A 27,525-nucleotide genomic window follows, 5' to 3' on the forward strand; every position below is an offset into this window, starting at 1 on the left:
GGTGATTATGGGAATCTCTGGAACAGCTGATAGTTGTGTTTCAGACTTCTGGGAACTGTGATTCCAAAGTCAGTTCACTTCTCATATACCTTGCAGACCTATTTGGGTCTGATCTGTGAGTACACCTCTCAATGGTCAGTCTGGGATGCAAGTAGGGGCCTACCCACTAAGTCAGTTCTCAAAGTACTTGATATGCTATTTAGGACCAAATCCACACATGTACGAGTGTAAGTATGAGTATGAGTCTGATGTGAAAGCAGGAATTCATAAACCACTTTACAGGGCTAGTATCCAGAGTTTGTCTCTCTCCATTACCTCCCCAACATGTTCTGGTTTCTCTAGCTAAAAATTGCCTACTTCTATGCCAGCAAGGAAAACAGAGAGAAGCCAAAAGGCAATATGGTTTGGCCATGACTCATGGGCCTGAGGATTCACCAATGAGAGAAAAGGATTCCACTCTTTCTAGAGTTTTGACTCTTGCAAACATCCTGGCCATGAGTGCTCCAGCTCTGCCATTACTACACTTGCCACAGAACTCCCTGGAGGCTGGGGCATGAGAAAACGAAGAAAACGGAGAAAAGAAAAATCCAGTGTATCTGCTCTGCTAGTTGAGCTTTAGGAATCTCTTTGCCATATTCTGAGCCAAAAGGAGGGGATCTTCTTGGATCTTTGCTTGCACAATAGTGCTTACTTGTTGATTTCTGGTTATACTGTGTTCAAGTTGAGGGAAACTTAAGTAAAACAAAAACAAAAACAAAACAGAAAACCAGTAAACTCACCACTGGTTCAGTGACATTTTGAATACACTTGTTGATGTTTACTTTTCAGAGTTTTCAAATAGTTCTCCATGTATTCTTCCTGGGTTTCATAGCTGAGTTCAGTATAAGATAAAGGGGTGTGTGTTTTATCTATCTTGCTCACAAACAGAAGTACATCATTGACTTCTAAATTAAGTTATACTTTTACATCAAATGCAGCAAGCCCTGACTACTTGGTGTTAAAGTTTCCTCTTCCTACCAAGCTCTGCTCTATGCTGGGCAGGTGTTCACTCACCTGTCTCTGTGTTGGCGCCGACTGGTAGTCAGGGCCACAGCAATATTGTCCCACGCTTTCCAAACATCCCCTTGGCCTGGGTGCTCACAGCCCAACTGACGCCAACATTCATCAAACACTGCTTTCCATTTCTCATCAGCGGGCACTGCTAGGTTTCCTAGCTTCCTGCTAATAAAGTTAGGTCAAACTTTTATTAATTACTTCTTTTGTGTACAAATCCTGAAGAACAGAACCTTTCTCATGTATAACTGGGTATGGTTCTTTGACAAAAAATGCCTAGATTGACAGTTGTTCTATTTTAAAAACATGGACTACAAATTTTAAAGGGATGATATTTAGCTACTCAAAGTTTATTGGATACTGGGCCTCCCCGGTGGCTCAGTGGGTTGAGCGCTGTGCTGTAGCCTCTGCAGCGCAGGTTCGATTCCCAGTCGGCCAGGGTGATTTCCGCATGGCGTGGCAGACCTCTTCTCTCGCGCCCACTGCTCCCCTCAGCAGTGCTTTCGGTCTGTCTGCCTGTTCTGCTCCCCACTCTGTCTCTGGTGAATCCTCTCACCCTCCCGTGCCTCTGACCTGTACCCCAGTTCTTGTATAAAAATAAATCTTAAAAAAAAAAAGTTTAGGGCCTCCTGGTGGCGCAGCGGTTGAGCGCTGGGTTGCGAAGCTGCCTGCAGCCTCTCTAGCACCAGTTCGATCCCCGGCTGCTCCCCAGCCACCGGAAGAGGGTCCCACATGGAGCACAGACCTCTCCTGCCGACCGCTGCTCCCCTCAGCAGTGTGCTTCCATCCTTCTGCCTGCTCTGCTCCCCACTCTGGCCCTGGTGAATTCTCTCACCCTCCCGCGCTTCTGACTGTGCCCAGTGCTTGTATAAACAAACAAACAAATAAATAAATAAATCTTAAAAAAAAAAGGTTTATTGGATACTGACTAAAGGGTTTGAATTGTTAAGTTCAAAGGCCATCAGAATTTACTCCCTTGCTTTCTACAATTTTACAGAATTGATTTTGTAAAGTTGACTCCTATTAAAACAAGAATTATGAGATGCATTACCTATCTAGAATAAACATGGAATTAAAAAATAGATCAAATTCCCATCAGAACAAAGAATTTGAAATGGTACCAAAGTATAAAAACAAAACTTAAATCAATAAAGGAAAATAGGCCTATTTTCCAAAAACTTGGTGGAAGAACATAATACACTTAGAGACTTAGATTTTGCCTCCCCCCCCTTAAGTACACAGTAAACTCTTCTACCTGGTAAATACACAGGCTTGACCTTTACATTTAAAAATCAAGTGTTATGGTTCCATTTAAGAATGCTCTCTTTTCAATCATCCCCCCACACAAAAAACTATTACTTTAATTTTTATTTTAAATATATATTCTCTAAAGCTATACTCTAAGCCAAGATTATAGATTTAATCATACATAGGATTATTAGTTAACAATTCAAGGAGATAACACTTTGTTTTTTTAAAAAAGATATATAAAAGACAAGTTCTACATTTAAAATATTTAAGATAACTGAAAACATTCAATAATTAATCCAGAATTAATATTAGTTTACTTACAAAACTTTGGGTTTGTCTTTATCACTTTCATACAAACTAGGCTTGAAGTAGCTTCCAGTGATTTTTATTCCAGATCCCCACTCTCCACTAAAATAACCTTCAATGTAATCTCCATTTGGCATAGTAAGTGTTCCCTAGGTAAAGTCAGAGAAATTGTGGAATCAGAGGATTTTTAATTAAAAAAATCAGGAGAAAGAAAAAAATTAAATGGATAACATGTTCCTTTTTAATTAACTGTTTATCAGTGCCTAATTCTAAAAAACAAAAGGGAGGAGGATAAAAAAAAAAAAGAGGAAAGTCCATGAAACCAAGCTACTTCTTTAAAAAGATATACAAAATTAATAAATACTTAACTAGCCTGATCAAGAAAAATAAATAAAATTACGAAATCAAGAATGAACCTTTAAAAAAGAAATAAAATGGAATTATATCAATCATACAGGAAATAAAAAGGCTAGACAGGAATACTAAGGGAACAACAAAGTAGATAACTTGGATGAAATAAAAAACGAAAACACAAATTACCAAAACTGACTCAAGAAGACGTGGAATATCTGAATGGAAAATCAGAACAGAGCAATAAGAACTAAGGAAATGGAATGAGAAATGCAAATACTTCTCACAAAGTAATACTCAGGCCCACTGACGTCACTGGTGAGTTCTCCAGAACATTCTGTCTAGAGGAATAAGGGTGCAGAGTAATGATTACTGGCTTGAGCTTGAGGTTCCCAAAATAGAACTGTTGGAGCTTGAACCAATAGGGGGAGCCAGATCCATCACCTGTGTCTTCTCATAAGAGGACTATTATATGCAGCCTGAGACTGTGATATGTGAAATATATGCCTTACCCCACCCAGGGCCAAAACTGAGACAATGACTGAAAGCTCTCCCTAACCAGAGTTTGAAGCACCTGGATCTTAACATAAACAAGCATCCCAGGGCCTCCCCGTGGCAAAGAGGTTGAGTGCTGGGTTGCGAAGCTGCCCGCAACCTCTGCAGCGCCGGTTCGATCCCCGGCTGCTCCCCGGCCACTGGAGGAGGGTCCCACATGGCGTGCAGACCTCTCCTGCCGCCTGCTGCTCCCCTCAGCAGTGTACTTCGGTCCTTCTGCCTACTCTGCTCCCCGCTCTGGCTCTGGTGAATTCTCTCATCCTCCCGCGCTTCTGACTGTACCCAGTGCTTGTATAAATAAATAAATAAAAACAAAATCTTAAAAAAAAAAAAAAGAAAAGAAAAGAAACAAACATCCCAGAGTAAGGCTACAAATTTGAAAAGCAAGAGAACAATTCCCAGTTTGTGGCATTGTCTCAATTATAGTCTCCCAGTATTATATCTACTGCTTACTATTTCATGAAGCCTATAAGTTGAGGTTGCAAGCAACTGATAATGATGTTTTAGCCAAGGAGGTATCATATACCTAGGATACCGAAAGCACTGTAAGAAGCTTGAATCCCTGATGCTCATTGGAGGTGAACCTTTGGCACCCTAGTGACCCAGTTCCTACCTACTACCCCTTACTGGTACCAGTGCCTCAGTCAACTGAACAGGTATAAAGGCATCAGTCTATGAAATAACAGATAACCAAAGCCTAGGTAAAAAACCTAGGCTTATACCCAGCTACTTGTAGATGACTATATTTATCAAGACAAGAAAAGGGAACTCCTTATTACAACCTATATAAACTAAAAATGAAGAGACAGAAGAACGTTCCACAAATTCTGGAGAAAAATAATAAATTCCAAGAAGTCTTAATACATTCAACAATCCAACTGAATTAAAAAAATCACAGGGCCTCATCAGCAGACAAATCTAAGTTGTAGAGAGAAACAGGAAGCTTGAATGTACTACTGGTAAACAGCACAGACCAGAATAGAGGAAAAAAAGAAAACAAAAACAGTATAGGAGCTCTTTGGGATAACCTGGAGAGAAATAATATGTGAATCATGGGAGCCCCAGAGGTAACAATAAAAAGAAAGGCATGGAAAAATTACATAAAGAAACAACCATACAACCATCTCAATGTGGTAAACAAACTATAGCGTTCCAAACACAATTGTATCAGACTGACATAATCCAAGGCACAGTATAATCATATTGTTGAAAGCCAATGGCAAGAAAAGAATACTAAAGACACTGAAAGAAAGAAGAGTAAGCCTACAGAGGAATATTCATCAAACTAACCATGAAATTCTCAGTGAAATACTTAGAGGAAAGAATGGAATAGCAGGAGATATTTAAAGTAATCAAAGAAAAAGATTTTCAGTCTAGAACACTTTATCCTACCATACTATCATTCAAGACAAAGCAAGGGTAAGGCTTCACTAAAAAACAAAAATTAAAAGACTACATTAAATTAACATCAAGTGGAACATGAGAGTACTGCAGAGGTTATTACAAAGCAACATGAAATTAATCTATTGATAAGACACCTAAATTATACAATGTGGAGGAGAGTAAGAACATAAAAATTTGAGATAAAACTACCCAAAGGGCCACAAATAATCCATCATACACAAACCACAATATAATCTTCAACCAAAAATCATCAGAAGTAAAACGAAAGAGGATGGAATTGGAAACTAAACAAAATATAAAGGGAAGATGTCAAAAAATAAAAAGATAAAGGCAAACTAAAAAAATTTTAAAAGTCAAACAAATATCAAAATGGCAACAAGCACTTATGTCTCAATAATCACTTTAAATGTAAATAGCCTGAGTTCACCTTTTTTTTTTTTTTTTTTTTTTTTGAGACCCTCGCAGGCAGCCGAACCGGCACTGCAGAGGCTACGGGCAGCCTCGCAGCCCAGTGCTCAACCACTGCGCCACCAGGGGAGGCCCTGAGTTCACCATTTTTAAAAGGAACAGTGGCTGAATGGATTTCAAAACAAAGTCCACTCTCTCCTGTTAATAGGAAACTCATCTGACCACAAAAATAAACAAAGACTTAGAAGGCTTGAAGACAATACTACAAGCTAATGGAAAGAAAAGTCAAGAAAAGTCAAGAGCAATTACATAACTAAAATAGATTTCCAACTAAAAAAGATAGGAAGAGATAGAAATGGATATTACATTATGATTAAGGACCTAATACAACAAGAAGAAATAACACTCATAAACATATATATACACCAAATGATGGCATACCAAGATTTATAAAGCAAGTATTAACAGAAATAGAGATATCATCAACAACATAAAAACACTAGGGGATTTTAATATTTCACTTACAACTATGGAGAGATCAATAAGCCAGAGAATAAATAAGACAACAATAGTGTTACCCGAGAAGCTAAGAAACTCTCCACCCCAAAACCACAGCTTGTACATTTTTTTAAAGTGCACATGCATCACTTGTAAGAATAAACTGTATGTTGGACACAAGTCAATAAAATTATAAAGGCTGACATCATAACAAGTACTATTTCTGACCATAATGCCAAAAAGCTAGAAATCAACTAATTAAAGAAAATGGAAAAATCTTAAATATGTAAACAAAAACAAGTTAAATAACTATTGGATTAAAAATTGGTTGTAAGAGGGAAAATAACTGTAATACAGGCTTATATTAAGAAGGGGGGAAAAAAAAACCCAAACTCAAATATACAACTTAATACATCTAAAGTAACTTGAAAAAGTGGAACAAACAAGTCCCAAAGCTAGTGGAAGAAGGAATAAAAGTAGAAATAAAAAAAAACATACAGAAGATCAATAAAATGAAGTTATTTGAGAATATAAAAAAATTGATTAACCTCTACCTAGACTAACAAAAGAGAAAATATTAACAAACAATTAGAAATGGAAAAGGAGAAATTGCCAGAGATGACAGAAATACAAAGCAACCTATGAGTAACTATGGATCAATAAATTTGATAACTTTGAAGAAATGGACAATTTCTAGAACAATGAAGTTTACCAAGACTAAACTAGGAAGAAACAAGACTTGAATAAACCAATCACAAATACTGAATATTAAACGGTAATCAAAAATTTCCCCAGAAACAAAGGGCCATGAACACGAGCATATGCTGTACATTTTAAATGGATGAGTTTATTTTGCTACGTAAGGTAGCATTTTAAAAAGTCAAGGAAAAAAATCAGCAAAAGATTGTTTAACAGAGGGGGCCTCCCCTAGTGGCACAGGCGGTTGAGCGCTCTGTGAAGCTGTCCACAGCCTCTGCAGCACCGGTTCCATCCCTGCCAGCCACGGAGCTACCCACATGGTGTGGCAGACCTCTCCTGTCTCACCTGCTGCTCCCCTCAGCAGTGTATTTCAGTCAGTCTGCCTGTTCTGTTCCCTACTCTGTCTCTGGTGAGTCCTCTCACGCTCCCACGAATCTGGCCTGTACCCCGGTTCTTGTATGCATGAATAAATCTTGGGGAAAAAAAAAAAAGATTGTATAACAGAGAAAAAAGTTTTCCAACCTTTCCACTAAGAGTCCAGTCATCTGAAAATTCTCCCTCATAGATAGTATCATCTTCAGAAAGAAGAACTCCATTTCCCTGTGTGAAGAAACAAAATAAAAATCCCAATTCACAAAAAATGCAGATTAATTTAAGATTACATGCAACCATATCCTCCAAAGCTTTAAGTAATTTTAAAAGTTTAAAAAATGTTTTTTAAAAAGGTAGAACATTAATAAAAAGATGATTTAAAAAGTTAAGGACACAGGCATTTTAAAAAGTAAATAGTAACTACATGTTACTATATAGTAACTATATGCAAATATGCCACTCACCATCATTTTGTTAAAGTGAAAGTTGCCCTCGTAGTATAATCCAAATTGGGTCACTACCACGCCATTTCCTTGACATACATCATCTTGCCACATTCCCATATACTTTTCCCCCCTGAATAAAAATAGAGAAGAGAAAGGAAAACAGAAAAGTCAAGGATGAGGAAGGGAAAATCAATCATTACATTCGAAATACAAGCATCACCCTTAGGTAGGAATCTGTTTCATTTTTCTAGTTAGAGTGGTTAACTATCTCTTCAAACATGACACAATATGATAGTAAAAGATTTCTTATTCAGAGTAATGTTCTCTCAGGACTTTATTATATTATATTCTACCTCACAGATCTGTATATCCTCCATGCGCTTCCTTGATAACTCAAAAACGTATCATTGAAAAAGAGTACCAGAATTCAACTCTAAATAACTTCAATCAAGAGGTAATAGGTAGAATCCAATCTATGCACAATTTTTTCTTAACCAAAAGTTCATTAACTAAAAAAAAAAAAAAAAAAAAAAAATGGGAGTTATCATAAAATAAACTCTTACCACTCAAAATCTTACTAATTTCCACTGGAAAGACAACTGTTTGTTTGGAGCTTTTAACAACAGCAACTTTAAAAAATTCTATGACAGTTGTGATAATAACCCAAGGGGGAAATAAGTATAAAGCAAAAAGCAAATCAGGTCAAATCAATTATGGAAATAAAAGAACTACATGCCTCTCTAAAGTTTAGCTAATTAAATTTTATTAAGTTTGATTAATGGGTTGCTGGCATGTAACAAGTCTTTGAGAGGAAGATCTAAGCAGAAAGGTGGTTAGAAATCACTCTATGACCTCAAAGGGAACTTCCTTTGGTTTGTCCCCAACCTTGTACCCCTAATATCAACTGACTGCATTAATATTTTCTCTGTAAGATTAATGAAAATTTGAAACACCAGAAGCTTTCTAATATGAAGCTTTAAAATTTCAACATTATGGGCCTGCCTAGTGGTGCAGAAGTTCAAGTCTCAGCGCGATCAAGCCATCACATTATCAAGCTAGCACCAGCCACTGCAGCATGAGTTCAATCCCCGGCCAGGGAGCTAACCCACATGGCACAGTAGACCTCTCCTCTCGTGCCTGCTGCTCCACTCAGCAGAGTATTTCAGCAGATTTGCCTGTTCTGCTGCCCACTCTGTCTCTGGTGAATCCTCTCACCCCCAGAACTTCTGGTTTACACCCAAGTTCTTATATACATAAATAATAATAAATGTTAAAAAAATAAAATAAATAAAATTTCAACATTGGTACCTATATAAATTTCAAAATGATCCTAATCTTGTAAACAAGTAACCTATTACTTAGTTCATAGGAAAATGGATAGGATAAAATAAATGATGCCTGACAACTCTGTCTTCTTATTAAAAATTTTCTCAACACCTGTCAACTTAAGACACTCTTTATAAAATCATCACTGCTTTTGGAGAAGTATAGGAAGCTTATCCTTTCACACTAAACTTTGACATTACAAACAGAATACTATACCTAGTGATATCATCAAAGACACCATATCCTGCTTTCTTATCCATTACCCATTGGCCAATGAACATACTGGGAGAAGAGGAAGTCAATTTTCCACTTCGTAGGAGGCCATGCCCATGACGCATGTTATCTTGAAAACAGCCTTCAAACACTTCACCAGAGGCATAACTGTGGTTAGAAGAATGGATAAAGATCACAGCACATTGAATTCTGATGCTCATATTGACAAGTTTAGGAAATTCAAAACTATACTCATGTTTCATTGGCAATGATAATTAGTTTTTTATATAGTTATTTTCACAAATCAAAAATCTCATTTTTTAATAAGTTAGGCTAAGAAGTTTAGACATTATGATATTCTGCATTAACTTGGAGAAAAATGTGTTTAGTACCTTATGGGAAAAGGAAATAGTGAGTAATCTAAGAGAGAATGAAGTGTTTGTCCACATTAGAGTCATATAACAAATATAAGATAATTTTACCGATATTTAGGCAACTTAAGTATGTATAGTTTATAAAATTTAGTTAAGAATTAAAAAATAACCTAATATTTTCATCTTGTGAAAGATGAGGGACTGATCTTTAAAAGACGACTTTATATAGATTCAGTCATAAGAATAATTTACTTGGGGCCTCCCTAGTGGTGCAAGGGGTTAAGACACAATCTATGAAGCTAGCAGCAGCCACTGCAGCAGGAGTTCGATCCCTAGCCAGGGAGGAGACCCACATGGCGCAGCAGACCTCTCCTGACTCGCCCGCTGTTCCCCTCAGCAGTGTATTTCAGTCAGTCTGCCTGTTCTGTTCCCAGCTCTGTCTCTGGTGAATCCTCTCGCCCTTCACATCTCTGGCCTGTACCCCAGTTCTTGTATGCATAAATAAATAAATCTTTAAAAAAAAGAGAATAATTTATTTCTTGGAAATTCTGGCTTCATAAACATTTAAGTTCACATGATTCTTTGCAAAAGCAGTATCAGTCCAACAACCTTCCCAGTGTTATTACCTGTAGGTTCCTTGACCACACATTTTTCCTTCTTTCCAATAGCCCACATAATGGTCTTCTTTGTTTAGTGCTTTGTTTGGAATTCTATATTCTCCATACCTGCCAAGCAGAATAAAAAACATCAGAAGATGCATTTATAACAATTTCCCTTCTGAATGTATCTGTCAATCAATAGATAACACATCAGTAAGCATTTTAACAAGGAGGACAAAGGAAAGATTTACCTCTAGCAGAAAACGGATAAGTGGGACCTTAGTTTAAGCTCTATTATCTAAGCCATTTCACAAGCTTTAGAGGAGTGAGACAATCTCCACTAAGAGAGATTAGATATTTTATCACAAGTCCAATGGAAAACAGAAAACCTGGTCCTATTACTCTCTGTCACTAACTGGCCACATCACCTTGAGTAAGTCCAGATACCCTCATTTGTATAATAATGGGGGTAAATCAGATTAACTAAGTCTCTACTTATTCTAAAATTCCTTCAAAAGCCTAACAGAGATAAAAATTGAATTATCACATACATAAAAAAATCACCTACCTAATTTACATAAAATCTTTTTTATACAGTAAATTACTTCATCAAAATTTCACAAGCCTATCAAGGTATATTATTTGCTCTAGGTAAATCAAAGTTGCATCCCAGATTTCTCTCTCATGTTCACACATCTGCATTATAATGAGCCCTAGTATACTGCATACATTTCTATAAAACAACAATTTTCACTAAAAATAACTTTAAGCACAAAATAACATGATTTGTGACTGAAGCTGAATTTACCCTCATGTTTTACACAATTTTCTTACCCATCTTCCAAGCCATTCCTGAACATGCCAGAATACATCTTTCTATCTGGCCACTTCAAAACCCCTCTGGAATGCATAAACAAAGAATAATATTGGTCAATTAATGAAGTATTTCAGATAATCAACATTTCTTCAGTAACCAGACTATCACCCTCATCCCAGGCATAAATTTTAAACATTTTCACCTGCCATGAGGCTTCCCTGAAAGCCAGCGTCCATCATAAGTTGCATCCTTTAGGCGAGGATCCTTATAGAAAGTGTACTTGGCACTGCGAGAAATGGGTGGCTCCTGCCTCTGAATACTGCTGCCACTTCCATAAGGTGGAAGGTCAGACGTTCCCCTCAAAGCCTGATCCACAGCTTGGCTGATAGCCCTTAGCCACTTAGTCTAAGAGCAAAAAGCAAAAGTCAGTAAGTCTAAAAGCAAAAAGCAAATGCCAGTGGGCAACAGTATAGCATTGCTTTAATTCCTGCTAGTTTTCCTTGGCAAGAATAATTTTTGTCTCCTAATGCTTTTTTCTTTTTTTTTTTAATTCAAATTTTATTTTTATATTCCCCATACAATTATAACCCCCTTATTTTTACCCCAAGCCCCCCTTTCCCCGCCCCCAGCCCCCATAGAGTGTCTCTTGTTCATAGTTATTTGTTGATTTTGTTATTTTCTTTTTTATAGTTATTCTTTTTCCTGGTCCCTTATTTAAGTTTTCTAGATTCCTGCTATGAGTGAGACCATCCGGTATTTTTCTTTTTCTTTCTGGCTTATTTCACTGAGCATGATCCCTTCCAGCGCCATCCATGTTGCTGCAAATTGCATGTGTTTATCTTTTTTGAATGCTGAGTAATATTCCATGGTGTATGTGTACCACATCTTCTTGATCCAGTCATCTATTTTTGGGCATTTGGGTTGTTTCCATAGCTTAGCTATTGTAAATAGTGCTGCTATAAACATCCTAATGCTTTTCTTAAGTAATGATGACTGGCTCTAGGAATTCACTGTTCTAGAATTAAGTCACAACAAAATAAAATAAAATAATCAAGTCTTTGTTTTTAATGATTTTTCAAACATAATCATTTGCTAAACAGTAATTTTTATTTCTTCTTACTACCACAAGCTATAGGAATAACCAGGACAAAGACTGAAAGAAAATAACTTAGTACACTAACCTTTTCCTGGGGTGTTGATGAAATGAGAGTGAACTGTTCTTCAGGTGTAGTTATCTTTAAGCCATTCCTAAAACATTCATAGGGAAATACCAACAGGTGTGACAAGCTGTCATTACTATATCAATCCTCAAACATGAAAAGCGACTTAATCATTTCTAAAGGAGCACTCACTTAAGTGTAAATGTGTTCAAAATGGGGATGTTAGAAAGGAGAGAGGCCCTTCCCCCACCTCCTATCATGTCATGATCTTCACAGCTGGCCATTTTACTATCTATGTGCCGAGGAGATGAGTCTCACCGAGTCTCATCATGCAGAATGGGGAGACCTGAGCAGTTTTTCATGTTTAAGGAAATAATCTGGGAAGCAGAGGGGAAGAGTTGGTGTGGGGTGGGAGGCACACTTACACACCACCGGCTTCTTCAGAAAGTGGCTCTGCCCATAGTGTGGCCAATGGGAAAACATGGTGTGTGGAGAACTGAAACAGAAAACATCAAGATACATCTGAGAAAGCCCATGTAGCCCTAGCGTCTCCACTGCATAGCCCCCTTCAAATGGTCAAGTCCTTGTATGTGCCACCATCTCTGCCACAGTCCCCATAAACAGCTAATGTCAGTGGCCTCACCATCTTTGCTGCAAGGACCCATTCAGGCTGCAAACTAAAAAACTCCCTCAAGCCTGGCCCATACCACAAATGAAAGCTAAACATTCTCTTTTATTCAATAGTTAGAGCAAATCATAAGAGCTTTTTTTAAAAAACACAAACTAATGGTATAATTAAATATGTACAGGACCAAGTCCCAGGGCTTTTAAGGTACAAGTCTGGCCTACCTGGGCATGGACAAGGGCATCATTAAAAAGGATGAACCAATTCACAGAAAACCTCCCAGCATGCTGCAGGGACAGGGCTCGGTTACTGCTCTCACACAGCAATCGACGCTCTGGCTTCCTCAAGGAATCCTGGAATTAAAAACAAATACAAAGCCATGGTTGTGAGATGTAGGACACCCTTAGCTAAAAAGGGTCATTAAACATTATAGCACTACCACCACAAACAAGTAAGGAACAGGGAAAATCAAGACAGCTTGTATGGATACGCCTGCTATTTGCTGGGGTAATGTCAACTGGCATGGTATACCGTCATTTTCCCAGGAAACGTCTTCCAGAAGCCCAGTGTGTACTCTGCTTCTTTCCTTTTCCTGCCGAGATGGAGAGCAAGAGACTCATAACAAGAACTGGAATCCTGTAGTCTCTGGTATTCTGGAGATGTCTAGAGACCAATAATTAAAGGGAGGAAAAGAAAATAAAACAATTGTCCAGAATCCATAGCCCCAGTGTGGTTAGATATGTACTATTAAATTTAGGGATAAAACTCAGCCTATGAACAGACATGACACACTAAATGGAGTTGGGCAAAGGAGATTGGTTCCACAAAATTCCACTACATACAGATACATATGAAATAGGGAAATAACCCAAGGAAGACAGAAATAAATACTAGCAGTTATTAGTGAGGAGGGTAGGAAAAAACTCAGCATAGGACAGGAGTTCTCAAATGTTTTGGTCTTAGGATACTGCTATTTTGCTTAGGTAGAGTATATCTATTGAAATTTACCATATAGGAAAATTGAAAACAAAGAAAGTATTTGTTTCAAATACAATAACATTTTAATGAACAATAACAATATTTTACAAAATAAAAAACATTGCTTAGTGTGAAAGTGACATTGTTCTACAATTATTCTAATCTTTATTATCCCAGTTTAAAAGAGGATAGCTGGAATTTCTTATCTGCTATTGCATTCACTCTGACATTGCATGTTAAATGGTTGAAATATATGAAGAAAATTTTGCTTTATATAATTGGAAAAGGGAGGAGCATTTTAACAGCCATTTCAAATAATTGTGGATACTCCCCTTTGATATTGTATTAAACTTGTTAAGTGGCAGTTTCTTAAAGAATAGTTCAAGTGTAGAATGAAGTTACATCCATCAAACTTACTATACTTTGTTAATTAAAATCCACAGCTCTATCTTAAACAGACTATATCTTTATCTATGCATGTTTTTGTAACATATGCTTAGAAATTTGGAAAATACTGTTTTACTGAATTATGCAGATCTTTCAGATATTGAGACATTTGCTATAAAGTCACATGCTAGTAATATTAACATAACCAATGTCATCAAAGTCTAAGTATTGGGAAACTGTCAAGATCACTGTAATAAATACACTTCCCACATTCTAATTTTCCCTTGAAAGTTCATAGTCTATCATTGTCAATAAATACTATAAGTTGTTTTTGAAGAGACAGGCTCATTTGCTTATTTTTGAGAAAATATCTGCCAAGTAATCAACTCTGAATAATCATAGTTTATCTGGCAATTCCTCTTTCTAGTTAAAGAAAAAAGCAGCAGGTCTCAACTCAAATGCCCCACTTTTCCTTGAGAGACTGCCATCCTTCAGTATGCAACAAAGCTGCTCTATCAGTACTTGCCATTTCATCACACACAATATTAAAAAGATATATCCTCAATGGTTGAAGTTAAATAAAAGTAATAATTTTTACTGCTTCATCAAGAATATTTTTAAGTGAAACCACCAAGTGCATGGCAGCAAGGAATACAGACTGTTTAAGTACAGTTTGGTGCCACTGACTTAATTCTTACGAAGGAGCCATTCATCTTTACTTCCACACCTAATAAAAATGCAGATTTCCCATAATGAATATAGATGAAGAGGTATTGCAGGAAGGAACTAGAAAGGCTTTTGAGTGCTACATGCCAGGAATCTGAACTAACTTGTAGGATATGGAGTACAAGATAAGTACAAAAAGGAGTATCAGATTGTGAAGGGTCCTGAATGCCAAATTAAATGAATATGGATGTTTTTACATAGCGTTGGGCCTGTGAGATTGAAAGTAGTACAATAATAGATAATTCCAAGCTGATCTAGACGGGAAGATTTTTGATTGAGGACATTTTGAGATGAAATCTGCATCTCAGTGGGTTGTTTGGTAGCTAAAAGTGTATCATTGTCAAAATTGAAAGTAAAGAAAAATTTGTCAAAATTGAAAGTAAAGAAAAAAAACCACAAGGCCACAGAGGAACCAAATGCAGAAAGCCCACATCAGTTCTTGGGCTACTATGGAGACTGAAATGTGCCCAGATGAGGCGCTAGATCCCAAGATTAAAAAGATTCTAAACTGTAAGGGACCCTTCAGTGTGGAAACAAAACGAAACTATACATTTCAGTATAATTTCAAAGGTTAGTCTCAGGACTATGTTTAAAATGCATTCAGATCCTAGAGCAGTGGTAATTTTCTAGGACTCTACCTAATTTCTAGGACTCTACAAGAAAGTAGACTAGCCAACCTTTGAAAAATTGAATGTGGTGATTTCTCATAGCACATGCTAAGGTGACCCAAACACCTGGCACCAGTGATCACAAGCCCAGGCCAGGTGGTGTGATATCACTGCCTCACAGGTATATGTCCTTGTACAGAAAGCCAGGGTTTTAAAGATACTTAGTATGTACTCAATAAACTTTAACAACTACTGAATGAATGAGTAGCCCTCATAGCTAGGTCTCAATTTTAGACACAGTTTCATAAAATAAATATAATTAATCTTGATAAGGTCCTCAGTGGAAGCTATATCCATACCAAAGAAAACTAATTTACCTACAGTCATACCTTCTTCTTTCATTTCTCTAAAGAAAAAGAAATTGAACTAGACACATATTTCAAGAAATTTAACTAGACAAATATTAAATTAGTGGGGTTTTAGATCTTGTGATGACATAATTCAAACAAACAACTGTGAACCTCAGATTCCCAAGTGTCCAAAGGAGGGTATACATGGGTGCTTACCACTTCAAAACAAGTAGCAAGCTTTAACAAAACTTTTGCATAATTATGAAGTCGTCTGATTGGCAAGAAAAACAAGGTATTCAGTATTTCCATCAACTGTGTGTTTTCCTCATTCATTTCTGATAAATCTTGCAACAGTTCCTGGTTTTTATTTAGGAAATCACTGGAGATAGAGAAAAAAAGAGGTTCAGTTAATCATTTAGGAATTGACAAACACATGATATTGAACAGAAAAATTTAACCAGATTATACCTATTTTTAGGGGCTATAAGAGTGGAAGATAAATACAATGAAAAGAGTTAGATATAATTAAAAGCATCTATAAAATGGGACTTTTTGAATATGAAAAGAAGCAAATAGTAGCAATTGGAACTCCATGAAAGATCACACACTCATGCCTAATGCTGAAGGAAATGAATCATGCATCTCACAGGGAGTAATCAGAAACCAGGTGACAACATTAGCTGTTAATTTCAAAGCCAAATGTCACAACAAGAAAAGGTGGTAACACATTGCTCTCATCAGTTGTACTAAACAGAAATGCTATAGGAAAAATAAAGCCCTTTGCTCCAAAAGAATTGGCAAAGAATATTAAAATACTTAGATATTTTTCCTTCAATTGTTGATCGCCTAATGAAAGTTTATTATAGGAGAAAAATAAAATAGCTGCGCAACCAGTACTGCAATTAACAGGAAACAGCAAAGCAAATTATATATGAAGATTTCAATGCCAAGATCTTCAAAAGCACTTCAAACTAAAGCCAACATTCAGTTTCATATTCATATTTATATAGTTTCACTATTACATTTCTTTGCAATTGTTAATGCTACCGAGAACTCACTGAAACTATGCTCACTAGATCAAAATACTTAAAAGGTTTAAAAGAAGAGTTGGTATAATAAAATAGTAGCAATTATCTGCTACTTAATTAGCAACGATCATGTGCTAGGCATTAGTTGGAGTGCATTACAGGCGTTACACTACAACTCCTACCTATAAGACCTCAAATAAAACTATGTCACACTCTATCAATTAACAATGAGTCCTTTTATAATTCTTTAGATAGTTATGGAATAGAGATGTTTAATCTGGAAATTATGAATATTGTCTTGGAAAGAGGAAAAATATGTAGAACTTCAAGGAACACAAAAGTACAATGACACAAAGTGGATTGTTTATAATGCAATTCAGAGATCTGAGAGAGTACGCTGGGCAGCATGGCCCAGATTTTTATTTATATGGTCCTCCTTCTTCCTTCATGCTCTAATGATGAGTCAGTTGAGGGCTCACCTTCAACCCTGCAGAGGTGTTCTGCTTTGACCTGCTCCTGAGAGGAGGTAGTTCATGGTGAACACAAACCCCCTCTGACCATATTTCTCCTGAATGTCCAGTACTAGACCAGAAATGTTCCAATGCTTGTGAGACGTATTACTTTTCAAGACTCACTCATGCCCTTGCCTACATACTTTCAGAAAAGTGGCTCGTGTGTACTATCAGGAAATCTGAACTAGACAGACTGTTTAGCTTATCTTCCCTGGGTGATTTTCATCTAATAATAGCAACATTCAGCTTTATTTAAATGATTAAGGTAGTACTTATTACTCAAAAAATATAATAAAAATAGAAAAAACCCAACTGTCCATCAACAGATGAATGGATAAACAAAACAGATACACAAACATACGACAGAATGTTATTTATCCACAAATGGAATGAAATTTTGGTGTATGGTACAACACAAATGGACTTTGAAAACATTATGCTTAGGGAAATAAGGCACAAGAAACAGGATAAATACAGTATGATTTCACCAATATGAGGTACCTGGAAGAGACAAATTCAAAGAAAAGAAGTAGAAGTTACCAGGTGCTGGTCAGAGAGAAGGTGAAGTTGTAAATGGGTACAAAGTTTTTGCTGGGAATGATAAAAAATAGTTTTGTGTATAGACAGATAGCAGTGATGGTTTATATAACATCAATATACTTGATGCCACAGGACTCTATACTTAGGCATGGTTTTAAAATGATGTTATGTATATTTTAACACACCCACACACCTCTACATAATTAAACCACCAGGCTAGCCTGAGGTGAGTAGCTAAGGAATAAACCAGCTGACAGCTTGAGCTGATAAACCAGCTTGACAGCAAAACCAATAACTGCTACTTAGGTTCACTAGCTATGTTCTAGAAGTTCTTAAACTGTTCTCTAAAAAATTTTAAATACTGATTTTGTAAATTAAAGTTCAAAGCTATTATTACTCCTTTAGCTATTTAATTAACCCCAGATTCATAGTTAACTATGGTTATTAACCCAAAAGGTAGGGTCCTTTAACCAACACTGGGGAAATGACTAATTCCAAACTTAATATCTGCTGCCAAGGTGTCTGTGGCCAAGGTCTCCACTATAGATGCAAAAAAAGGTTTCCTCACGCTTTCTGTCTGCCTGATTTTGGCAAGATTGAATGGGGATATACAAGAGAAAAACAAAAACATAACAAGGCAGCAGGCAGCTGCCATGGTCCTTCAAGAAGTCCAGAAGCTTCTCCATTTAAATGCCAGTTTCCCTCTATTCTTACATCCTCCTGTAATTCAATTTACTTTTCTTCATCACTACTGTTTGCAAAAATAACTATCCAGCTTTTCTGCTTCATTTAATTATGGGTTTGGCTGCAATCATTTCTATTTTCTTAGGCCAATGTTCAGCATTTCACCAATACTCATGGTTAAATAAATTTTAATGATTACAAATACAGATCTATAATAAAGGCAGACTCAGAAATTCTAATAAATGTAAGCTTGTTAGCTAAAAATCAGAAGCTCTCAGACTGAAAAAGCAACAAAGTCCATCCACCATTTGCTGCTTAGAAGGAATATACAAAAACATTACAATACAATGAAGAAAGGCTGAAAGCAAACTAAAATTGTCATCCTATCATTCAACAAAATAGCAAAATCAAGGATTTTAAAATTCGTACATAAAGTTAAACTATAACAACCTTTGTTCTGACATAAAAAAATAAAAACAAGGCCAAACTCTATACTGTGGAAATAAATAACCACATGACCAGCCAAGATGAAATCTTGATGGAAACTAGACATTTAGAACTGAATGACTATAAAAGCAAACTATGAAAACTTTTATTTATTTTTTTTAAAATAGAGGCATGTTTTTATTTATTTATTTATTTGTTTGTTTTGTTTATACATGCACTGGGTACAGTCAGAAGCGCGGGAGGGTGAAAGAATTCACCAGAGCCAGAGTGGGGAGCAGAGCAGGCAGAAGGACCAAAGTACACTGCTGAGGGGAGCAGCGGGAGGCAGGAGAGGTCTGCGCGCCATGTGGGACCCTCCTCTGGTGGCCGGGGAGCAGCCGGGGATCGAACCAGCGCCTCAGAGGCCGCAGGCAGCCTCGCAGCCCAGCGCTCAACCACTGCGCCACCGGGGAGGCCCTGAAAACTTTTAGATATAGCTAGAGCAATAATTAGAAATGTATAGTCTTAGGTGATTCAAAAAATAAAAAGATTGAAAATTTAACCAATTAAGTGTTAAACTAATGAAGTTGGAAGAGATGAACAGATTAACAAGAGTGGAAAATAAGGGATAAAACTACAGTTATTATAGAAGTGAAAACATTTTAAGAGAAAGGTAGGAAATATTATGATAAATTTGAAATAGGAACGCAATGAATTATTTTTCAGAAAAATTTAAATAATAAAATCTGTAAGAAGAAATAAAGACCTGAACAGAACTTTTTATTAAAGAAACTAAAGCAATTTTTAAAACTCCCCACAAAAAATGCCCCCATGAAGTCCACACATTTTATACATGAATTTTACTGTCTTCAAAGTACAGATAATACTTATCTTATACAAACTACTACAGAAAGTAGAAAGTTGCTCAATTTACTTTACAATGCTAATTCAATTCTGTTACCAAAAATGGGCAAATTCAGAAGGAAAGGAAAATCTCATATTCATGTAGATGCAAACATCTTAAATATTAGAAACTGAATCAAGCAATGTATTAAAAAAACTAACATACACAGTATCTTGGGAACTCAATAATATCAACAATAAAATCAGTTCCTCCTCAGCTTTTAGGAAGAGAAGGGAGATTTTTAATTTTATAAATTATATTTATCAAACACCTAAGGCAATCATCTTTTATGGTTAAATATTTAAAAGCATTTCCTTTAAAACCAGAAAGGAGATAAGGATGTTATTTCTCTATTCGGATATATGATCAAAAACAAACATGGCAAAACACAGTGTTTGGTAGATCTGGGTCATGGGTACATATTTAAAATACTTTCTAATAAAAACATAACTGAATTTTTAAAGTCTGCTTTTGTTGTTAGGTCAACAATTGTCAAGAAACTACACAGTTCAGAATGATTAAGCTCATATAAGGGGCTTTTTTCCTTATTAGAAGCTAAATACACAAAATTCTAAATTTGCACAACATTTTGCACCTTTCTGTGTATCAGTGCATATGTTATTTATTCCTCATAATCAAGGAGAGAAAATTCCCATTTTACAGATAAAAAAAAGTAAAGTTCATTGAAGTGAAGAGAGTTCTCCAGAATATCAGGGATAATAATGGGAGCATTAAAGGACACAGATGCTGTGCTTTTGCAACACCATACTACTTCCAATGATAATCAGAGGTTACTAATATCTGTCCTTTATAAGACAGTTAGTAAAAGTCTACCTATTGATTTGTTCAGCAAAATGACTGAATCTAGGCTTTTCCTAGGCACTCAAGAATACACAGTATTATAACACATGATCTTTGGTTATTAGAATGATCACTGTTGGGAATGCATTTGCTTACATGGCAGGCTTAGCAAGAAGCTGGAATCCTCCCATAACCAGGAAATTTGTAATAGATGTGCAATACCTTGAGCAAAAAAAGAAAACACAAGTACATTAGTGTTAAAATGTAAATTAGTTCTTCAGAATTTTCAAACAGCATCTGGAACAGATATTTCTGGTGTCTCACTAATGAATTTCAGAACTTTTGTGATGTCAACATTCATGAACTGTAAAGGACTGCAGAGAAGGGAAGATTAAGCTATAATCACAACAGAGTAAAATGTCACTTAGTAAAGATGTTGACTTAATAGGAAATTTTAAAAACACCTTAAGGTATGCAAAGGATACTAGAACTTACTTGGTAGATTTTATTTGGTAACTTTACAAACTTGAGAAAATATGATTCAAATTGCTGGGTTATTAATGAAAATTTTCATTTTAGGCTTTCCAATTAATTAAATTAAATGACCAATAGAAAAGGTAGAAAATATGTTTAAAGAACTTGTGCAAGACAGTGTTAGAATGGTTAAGTACTGATATACCGCTTTGAACCATATATTTTTCTTCCATACTCCTGGCATGACAAACGGTATCAACTGACTTTGAGAGAAAAGACAAATTCCTATTTAGTTATTTATTTTTTTTGAAGAAGCAAGCTTTATTTATTTATTATTTATTTATACATATAAGCACTGGGTACAGTCAGAAGCGCGGGAGGGTGAGAGACTTCACCAGAGCCAGAGCAGGGGCAGAGCAGGCAGAAAGACTGAAGTACACTGCTGAGGGGAGCAGCGGGCGGCAGGAGAGGTCAGCACGCCATGTGGGACCCTCCTCTGGTGACCGGGGAGCAGCCGGGGATCGAACCGGCGCCGCAGAAGCTGCGGGCAGCTTCACAACCCAGCGTTCAACTGCTGTGCCACCGGGGAGACCCGACAAATTCCTATTTAAAACAGCCTAAGGTATTAGCCACTTATAAATTGTTAAGATGGTACGTTACGGCCTCCCTAGTGGTGTAGGGGGTTAAAAAGTTTCAGCGCTATCAAGCTATCGTCAGCCACTGAGGCATGAGTTCAATCCCCAATCAGGGAGCTAACCCACATATGGTACAGCAGCCTTCTCCTATCTTGCCCACTGTTTGCATCAGCAGTGTATTTCAGTAGATCTGCCTGCTCTGCTCCCCACTCTGTCACTGGTGAATGTGCTCACTCCCCACACCTCTGGCCTACACCCCAGTTGTTCTATAAATAAATAAATCTTAAAAAAAAAAAGATGGTAAATTATATGACTTATCACAATTAAGCCTATTTTTAAATACATAAATAACTAGGATTTTTTACTTGGCCTATTTATATAAATAAATTATAATGCTAATAAATTGCTCAATGTATCAAAATACAAGCACTTTTGAGCATAAGTCCTCAAGAATTAGAGGGGAAAAAAGTGAGACAGATCAGGAGATAATTACAAGTCAAGGAAAGCTATTCTAGTAAAAGCTGAAACTTTCACATAAATGTAGTTTTAAAAAAGTAAATTGGTATATCAACTTATGTTTTATTCGTGGGCCAAACCTAAAGATGAAGAGTGAAGACACTCTAACCAAGGTATTTTCTTTCAACAATAGCTTCAAATACATTCAATTTTGCTTAGAATCAAAATCATATACATTTATCTGCACACATATGTAAAACTCTGAAGGGAAAAGGATCACAATTATTAACAGATTACTTCTAGTGGGAGGATTATGGGTAACTTTAGCTTTTTGATTCTCTTTATTTGCATAGCTTTCGATAATAAACACACATTACCTATGTTATAAATAACCTAAATGCAACACTGACAGAACATGAAGTCCTTAAGGCTGGTGCTTTTCAAAGGCTCCAAGCTGTGTTGCTATGGATTTGGAGTGGCACTCAGTGCCTGGCATTTAGTGAGTGCTCAGTCATCACTTGTGAGATGGATGAGGTATGAAGTTAAGTAAGGAAAATGCAGATCAATAGCATAACTGAGTCCTTTAAAGTAACACAAATTATGCATCACATCATGTCAAAATACAAATTAAGAATCAGTGAGAATATTTAAAATGTAATTTGAATATCTTTACTTGAAAAAAAATAAAACAATGTTGTATAACTATCCTAAATTTTATGAAGGAAGAAACATCTTTATTTTTCAGATAGTTTCATTTTTGAATCGGCTCCATATTTACAATGAACCATTAGTCTTACTTATTTCCTCAAATTTAGTATGATTTATTTAAACAAAATAGTTCTCCAAAGAACCATATTAACTATAGTACATTTCATGTAAGTATACTATCAATCATGCTGCTACGATATAGAATATGAGAATTTTTTTATATTTAAACCTTTTTTCCCCTTAGAAAAACTAAAGTTTTAGCAATGCAGAACTAGAGTTGGCTTAAGATAAAAATACTGCTTTGCAATTTCTATTACCTTATATCACTCTCCCTAATCTAGTCTCCTCTTATTAAGGAGCTGTTCTCCTTGGCAGAATAACCCTGCAGAGATTGAACATGACACGGGACTGGATACTTGCTCTGTGTAACTATCCAAGAAGAGGCTTGCATGCTTCAGTATGACCAAATTCCTGGCTTCCTTTATCCCGTGAAGGAAGCTGCTCAGTGAGGCTCCATGCTGACCAATTAGGTAACACAACTTGCTGAATCGGCTTGCCACCTCCTGCAACAGCTGGACTGTACTTGCAGAGCCCAAATTCTCTGTAGAAAAACGAAGATGAAGATGATAAGTCATGACTTACTACTTGAATAACGTATAACTATTTGAACAACTAAGAATTCCTGAGAAGTAATCTCAAGTATGGAACCCAAATAATCATAGTGTTAAATTAAAGCAAACAACTTCAAAGGTCACAGAATCTACACATTTGAGAACTTATCAAATACGTTCACAGAGACCCTATAGATTCTGTCTCAGTCTGGTCAGTCTGACTAGGATTAGTAGGTCCCAGGATCGATATACTGAAAAGAAAAGTGTTCCAGGTGATTCGGAAGATCCACCAAATTTGAGAACCAATTAGCTAATCCAACTGTCCTCTCACTCTGAGGATACATAATTTGGAGGCAGAAGAAGGGAAGTGAATTATCTAATTTCACACAACTGGTTATCAACAGCCAAGAATTAAACTCATTTCTATAGTTATATCCCAGTTAACATTTTCAACTTTTGTACTGACTTTTGTCCTTTCCCCTCTTGGGCAAGCCCAACCCTCAGTGCAGGGAGGGCAAGCCAAAAATCATGGCCAAGTTTGCTCTGAACTTAATAGAGTGCACTGGGAAACTATCTGCTTTATTCTAGGTCAGTGTTTCTCATTTCTTGGACTTGTCTCCAAGCAATGAGGGTAAGGTCTATGAGACTAACATAGAAATCAGGAATCAGAACAGGAAAAAGGTAGATATCAGCTTCCTTTTAGAACAATTCAGAAAGCTTCCAGTTTGGATCCCTCCCTTCCCCTTACCCTAGCCAAAGACTTAGCATGCTGGGCCTACACACTGGAGGGGAATTTATAGAACAGGTAATTTGCATTTAAAAAAGGCAAAACAATGTTTTGGTTAACGCCCTAAAACAAAAACCAAACAAAACATTAAAAACAAAAACAAATGCAGATAACCTCCAATTTACATAGGGATTATATTCAGAAAGACTAAATTGTTTGGAAAGTAAATGTTCTCCCATTAAAAACAATGAGCTGAGTCACACAAGCCAAATGTCATTGTAATGTGGCAAAATTGACATAGTAAACATGGCAGAATTTAAGAACCAGGTGCTGGTCTGAATTTTAGGCCCCCACACAGAGGAAAAGGAAACAAAACAAAACAAAACCAAACCTCTTCCTCTCCATGCTCTGAATGCAAGGCCAAATCTAGAAAAACTGAAATAGAAGAAACTGATCTTCAATAGACCCTTCCTTCAGTCTATTCTATATTCCATTCTAATCTCCTAGAGACCCCAGACAATAGATTCTCTCCAGGACTACTGAAATCCACTTTCTGTTTATTACTGCCTTACCTTCAATTTCTCTTTGTAGCTGAGTAAAGGTTAAAAAAAAAGAAAAAGCAATCAGTTTAATCAACTCATGCCAATTGTGGGTTAAAATCCTTACCTGGATTTCAGCTACAATTTTAAGAGGCTACTTGTAAATCCAAACAATCTCTACTTGATTAATTCTAAAAATTAGATCAAAGGAAATGAAAACTTCAGGGCATGTAATAAATATGAGGACTAGAGGGGCTAGAAGTATTGTTCAGAAATATAGTTCTGAGCATCAACTTTCCCAAAGTTGTTTCTGCCTCTCTGACACAAATATTCTGAAAGCTCCAATTTCTACCTCCACAAATAAAAAGAGCTCTGGGAGTGGTATGGTGGGACAGGGACTGCTGGGCTATTGATAAAGTGGAGATAGTTTGCAAGGTATTGACTGCCTTTGGACAAACAGAAGAGAAAGCAAAAAAAGAGGTAAACCATAATTCAAGATTTATTTGTCATATAGGTAAGAAGAACAGACAAAACAAGAGCTTTGTTTTATCTTGTAGGTAAGGACCTACCTAAACTGAGAAGAGGCCTGAGAATCTGAGATTTGATATCACTTAGTTTTGAATAGAACCGTCTTTCTGTGGTAGCCAACTCATGGAGACTGGCAATATATCCCATAATGTTTTTGTCCACCAAGGCTAGATAGCTGTCTTTTCCTGCAGCCACTCTGCTTATATATCCAAGCTGAAACAGACGATGAAAAAGATTAAAGATAGTATATAATTTGTTAGTAACGAGTTAGACACTGAAACTGGCTTGTATCAGTTAATGAGAACCAAATGGTGAGTGCTCAGGAATTTTGCAAGTTATTTATTAAACCATCGGTAGCTTGAAACTGGAAATAGTAAAATTATCAAGAAACTGGCAAACATTACAGGGAAGCGTTTTTGTTTTGTTTTAGAGTTGGTTTACCAGTACATCATTGTTATATATGTACATCTAGATCGATCTCTCCCTCTACACACACACATACACGTACACGCACATACACATAAAAACTAATACAGCCATACTTTTATGTATTGCCACAATACCTATTATTTTTACATTAAAAGTGTTCGGAACCACAGACGAAAACTCTACATATAAAGAGACCCCAGTGACAGACACAGGTCTCAGGACTTCTTTTTTGCATGTAATAGGATAAATAAGGCAGAGAGGACTGCTATACTGCATATCAAAATATGAAGGCACTAGCTATCTTTTAAAAGTACACCATAAACTCTTTTTTTCTTATATCATTGCAGTCCCCATAGTTCTGCTACCATATCCCCTTGTGTTCATTCCTCTCGGTTTTGGGCCCCGCCCCCCCGCCGCCCCTTTGCTGTATGCCTCAGTTCTATGGTCAGCTTAAAGGGATTTTCTTTAAAAAGGACTTTTTATCATTTGTTTATGACGCCAATGAACAAAAGCACTAGAAGCCTGAATATATCCCTATTAAACTAAGCAACCAAGTTGTAGACTTGAAACTGTTAACATTCTGTGGCAACTAGAGACACATATTAGAGCCTCACCCCTTTTATCAACCTGGTGTGTGGAACGTTTCATGAGGAATGTGGTGCCAGAGCCAGCAACTACAGAAAGTCAGTTGGTATGTCTGGAACAATAGACTATATATAGGTCAAGAGCCAAATCTTAGCCAATGTTGCCTTTAGCAAGAGACTTTGTCCCTATACATTCGCAGCTTATGTACTTAGCCAAAAAAAACAAACACAAAAGATTAAAAACAGTCAACAGATTATGCTATTTGGTAAGAACAAGAATATGTTATTCAGTAAGAACAAGAATATGCTAGCTTTGAAGGTTAATCTTGCAGCATACCACTGTGAGGATGTGAAGTAGGGTAAAGAAAACCAGAAACAGGCCACTGGTTTAAGTTTTTAAACAAGAGAAGTAGGGAAGCAAAGAAATTCATATCAACAAATGAAAAAGTGAATCGAATGAAAATCTAGAAGATGGGAAAAAGCACTGCTGGTGGTCTCAGGCCCACCAGGAGCCCATCTCTGGACCTTGCAATGTTTACTTTCTACACTAAGTTAAAAATTCATCTACTCTATTTCTATTCTAATTCACTTCTCAGAGCTCTATGAATGCAGTCAGGAAACTTCACTGTGAAATGTACTTTTTAACATTCCTACACAGGGTATTCATTCCATAAAGACTGATAAAGTATTTACTGTGAGGATACAGTAGCAAACAGAGTCAAAAATCCCTGTTCTCTTAATAGTTAAGGAGATCAAGCAACAGACAAAATAGGCAAATTATATAGTGTATTAGATGGTGAGATGTACTGCGGAGAGAAATAAGGCAGAAAAAGATAAAGAGTGAAGGGAAATCGGAAAGAGTTTACAATTTTAAATATAGCAGTCAATACTTAACAATCGTTAGGCATATAAACTACAGCAGAAACAAAAAGATTTCTCATGTATTATAAAATTCAGGCCTTAGGATCCAAGTCCTGTTCACCTTACTACAGGAGAGGAGAACTGGATTCTTAGTACCACTGTGATTTTCTGGAAGGTTGTCACCTTCTGTAGGGTCCTGTCGGCCGCTGTAATATAACCCAGGCTGGAAGTCTTCAGTATCCACTAAAAATAGGGAATAATCATGGCCTGCAGCTACACTCCAAACTCCATTTTCACTGTTAACCTGCAAAAACAGCAAGATATTTTCTGTCCAAAATAAGACATCAGGTAGAATTTCATTTCTACAGGATACGTATTAACTGTAACTTATATTTGGATCTTGTTCCTGAAATTGAGACACTAACCTTTTTAGTCTTTATTACTCTCAGTGGAAGGAGCACGTTTTGGGATGGGGAGATATCAGAATCAATCTACAAATACATGAGTTCCATATTCCATTCTGTGAAGCTAGCACCAAGCACATTCCCATCCACTTCCTCACCTCAAAACAA

General features: G+C 36.6%; 1 protein-coding gene across 4 annotated transcripts in view; it reads right to left on the reverse strand.

Annotated features, from left to right (window-relative positions):
• Nucleotides 1-27,525, reverse strand: part of ALS2 (alsin Rho guanine nucleotide exchange factor ALS2) — a 67,038-nt gene that overhangs the window by 16,050 nt on the left and 23,463 nt on the right. For all 4 annotated transcript variants that reach the window (XM_037523843.2, XM_037523844.2, XM_037523845.2 and 1 more), the window contains 17 exons: nt 27,075-27,257; nt 25,121-25,292; nt 23,095-23,275; nt 20,558-20,623; nt 15,723-15,885; nt 12,989-13,120; nt 12,682-12,810; nt 12,258-12,328; nt 11,854-11,920; nt 10,875-11,077; nt 10,690-10,755; nt 9,883-9,981; nt 8,886-9,050; nt 7,362-7,473; nt 7,048-7,125; nt 2,626-2,759; nt 1,054-1,221 (listed from right to left, as the gene is read on the reverse strand). In XM_037523843.2, coding sequence (XP_037379740.1) covers nt 1,054-1,221; nt 2,626-2,759; nt 7,048-7,125; nt 7,362-7,473; nt 8,886-9,050; nt 9,883-9,981; nt 10,690-10,755; nt 10,875-11,077; nt 11,854-11,920; nt 12,258-12,328; nt 12,682-12,810; nt 12,989-13,120; nt 15,723-15,885; nt 20,558-20,623; nt 23,095-23,275; nt 25,121-25,292; nt 27,075-27,257 — 2,189 coding nt within the window. The remainder of the gene's footprint in view (nt 1-1,053; nt 1,222-2,625; nt 2,760-7,047; nt 7,126-7,361; nt 7,474-8,885; nt 9,051-9,882; nt 9,982-10,689; nt 10,756-10,874; nt 11,078-11,853; nt 11,921-12,257; nt 12,329-12,681; nt 12,811-12,988; nt 13,121-15,722; nt 15,886-20,557; nt 20,624-23,094; nt 23,276-25,120; nt 25,293-27,074; nt 27,258-27,525) is intronic.

The sequence above is a fragment of the Talpa occidentalis genome, unplaced genomic scaffold (assembly GCF_014898055.3).
Source record: "Talpa occidentalis isolate TD23 unplaced genomic scaffold, MPIMG_talOcc4v2.1 talOcc4.3, whole genome shotgun sequence".
Classification (NCBI taxonomy): Eukaryota; Metazoa; Chordata; class Mammalia; order Eulipotyphla; family Talpidae; genus Talpa; species Talpa occidentalis.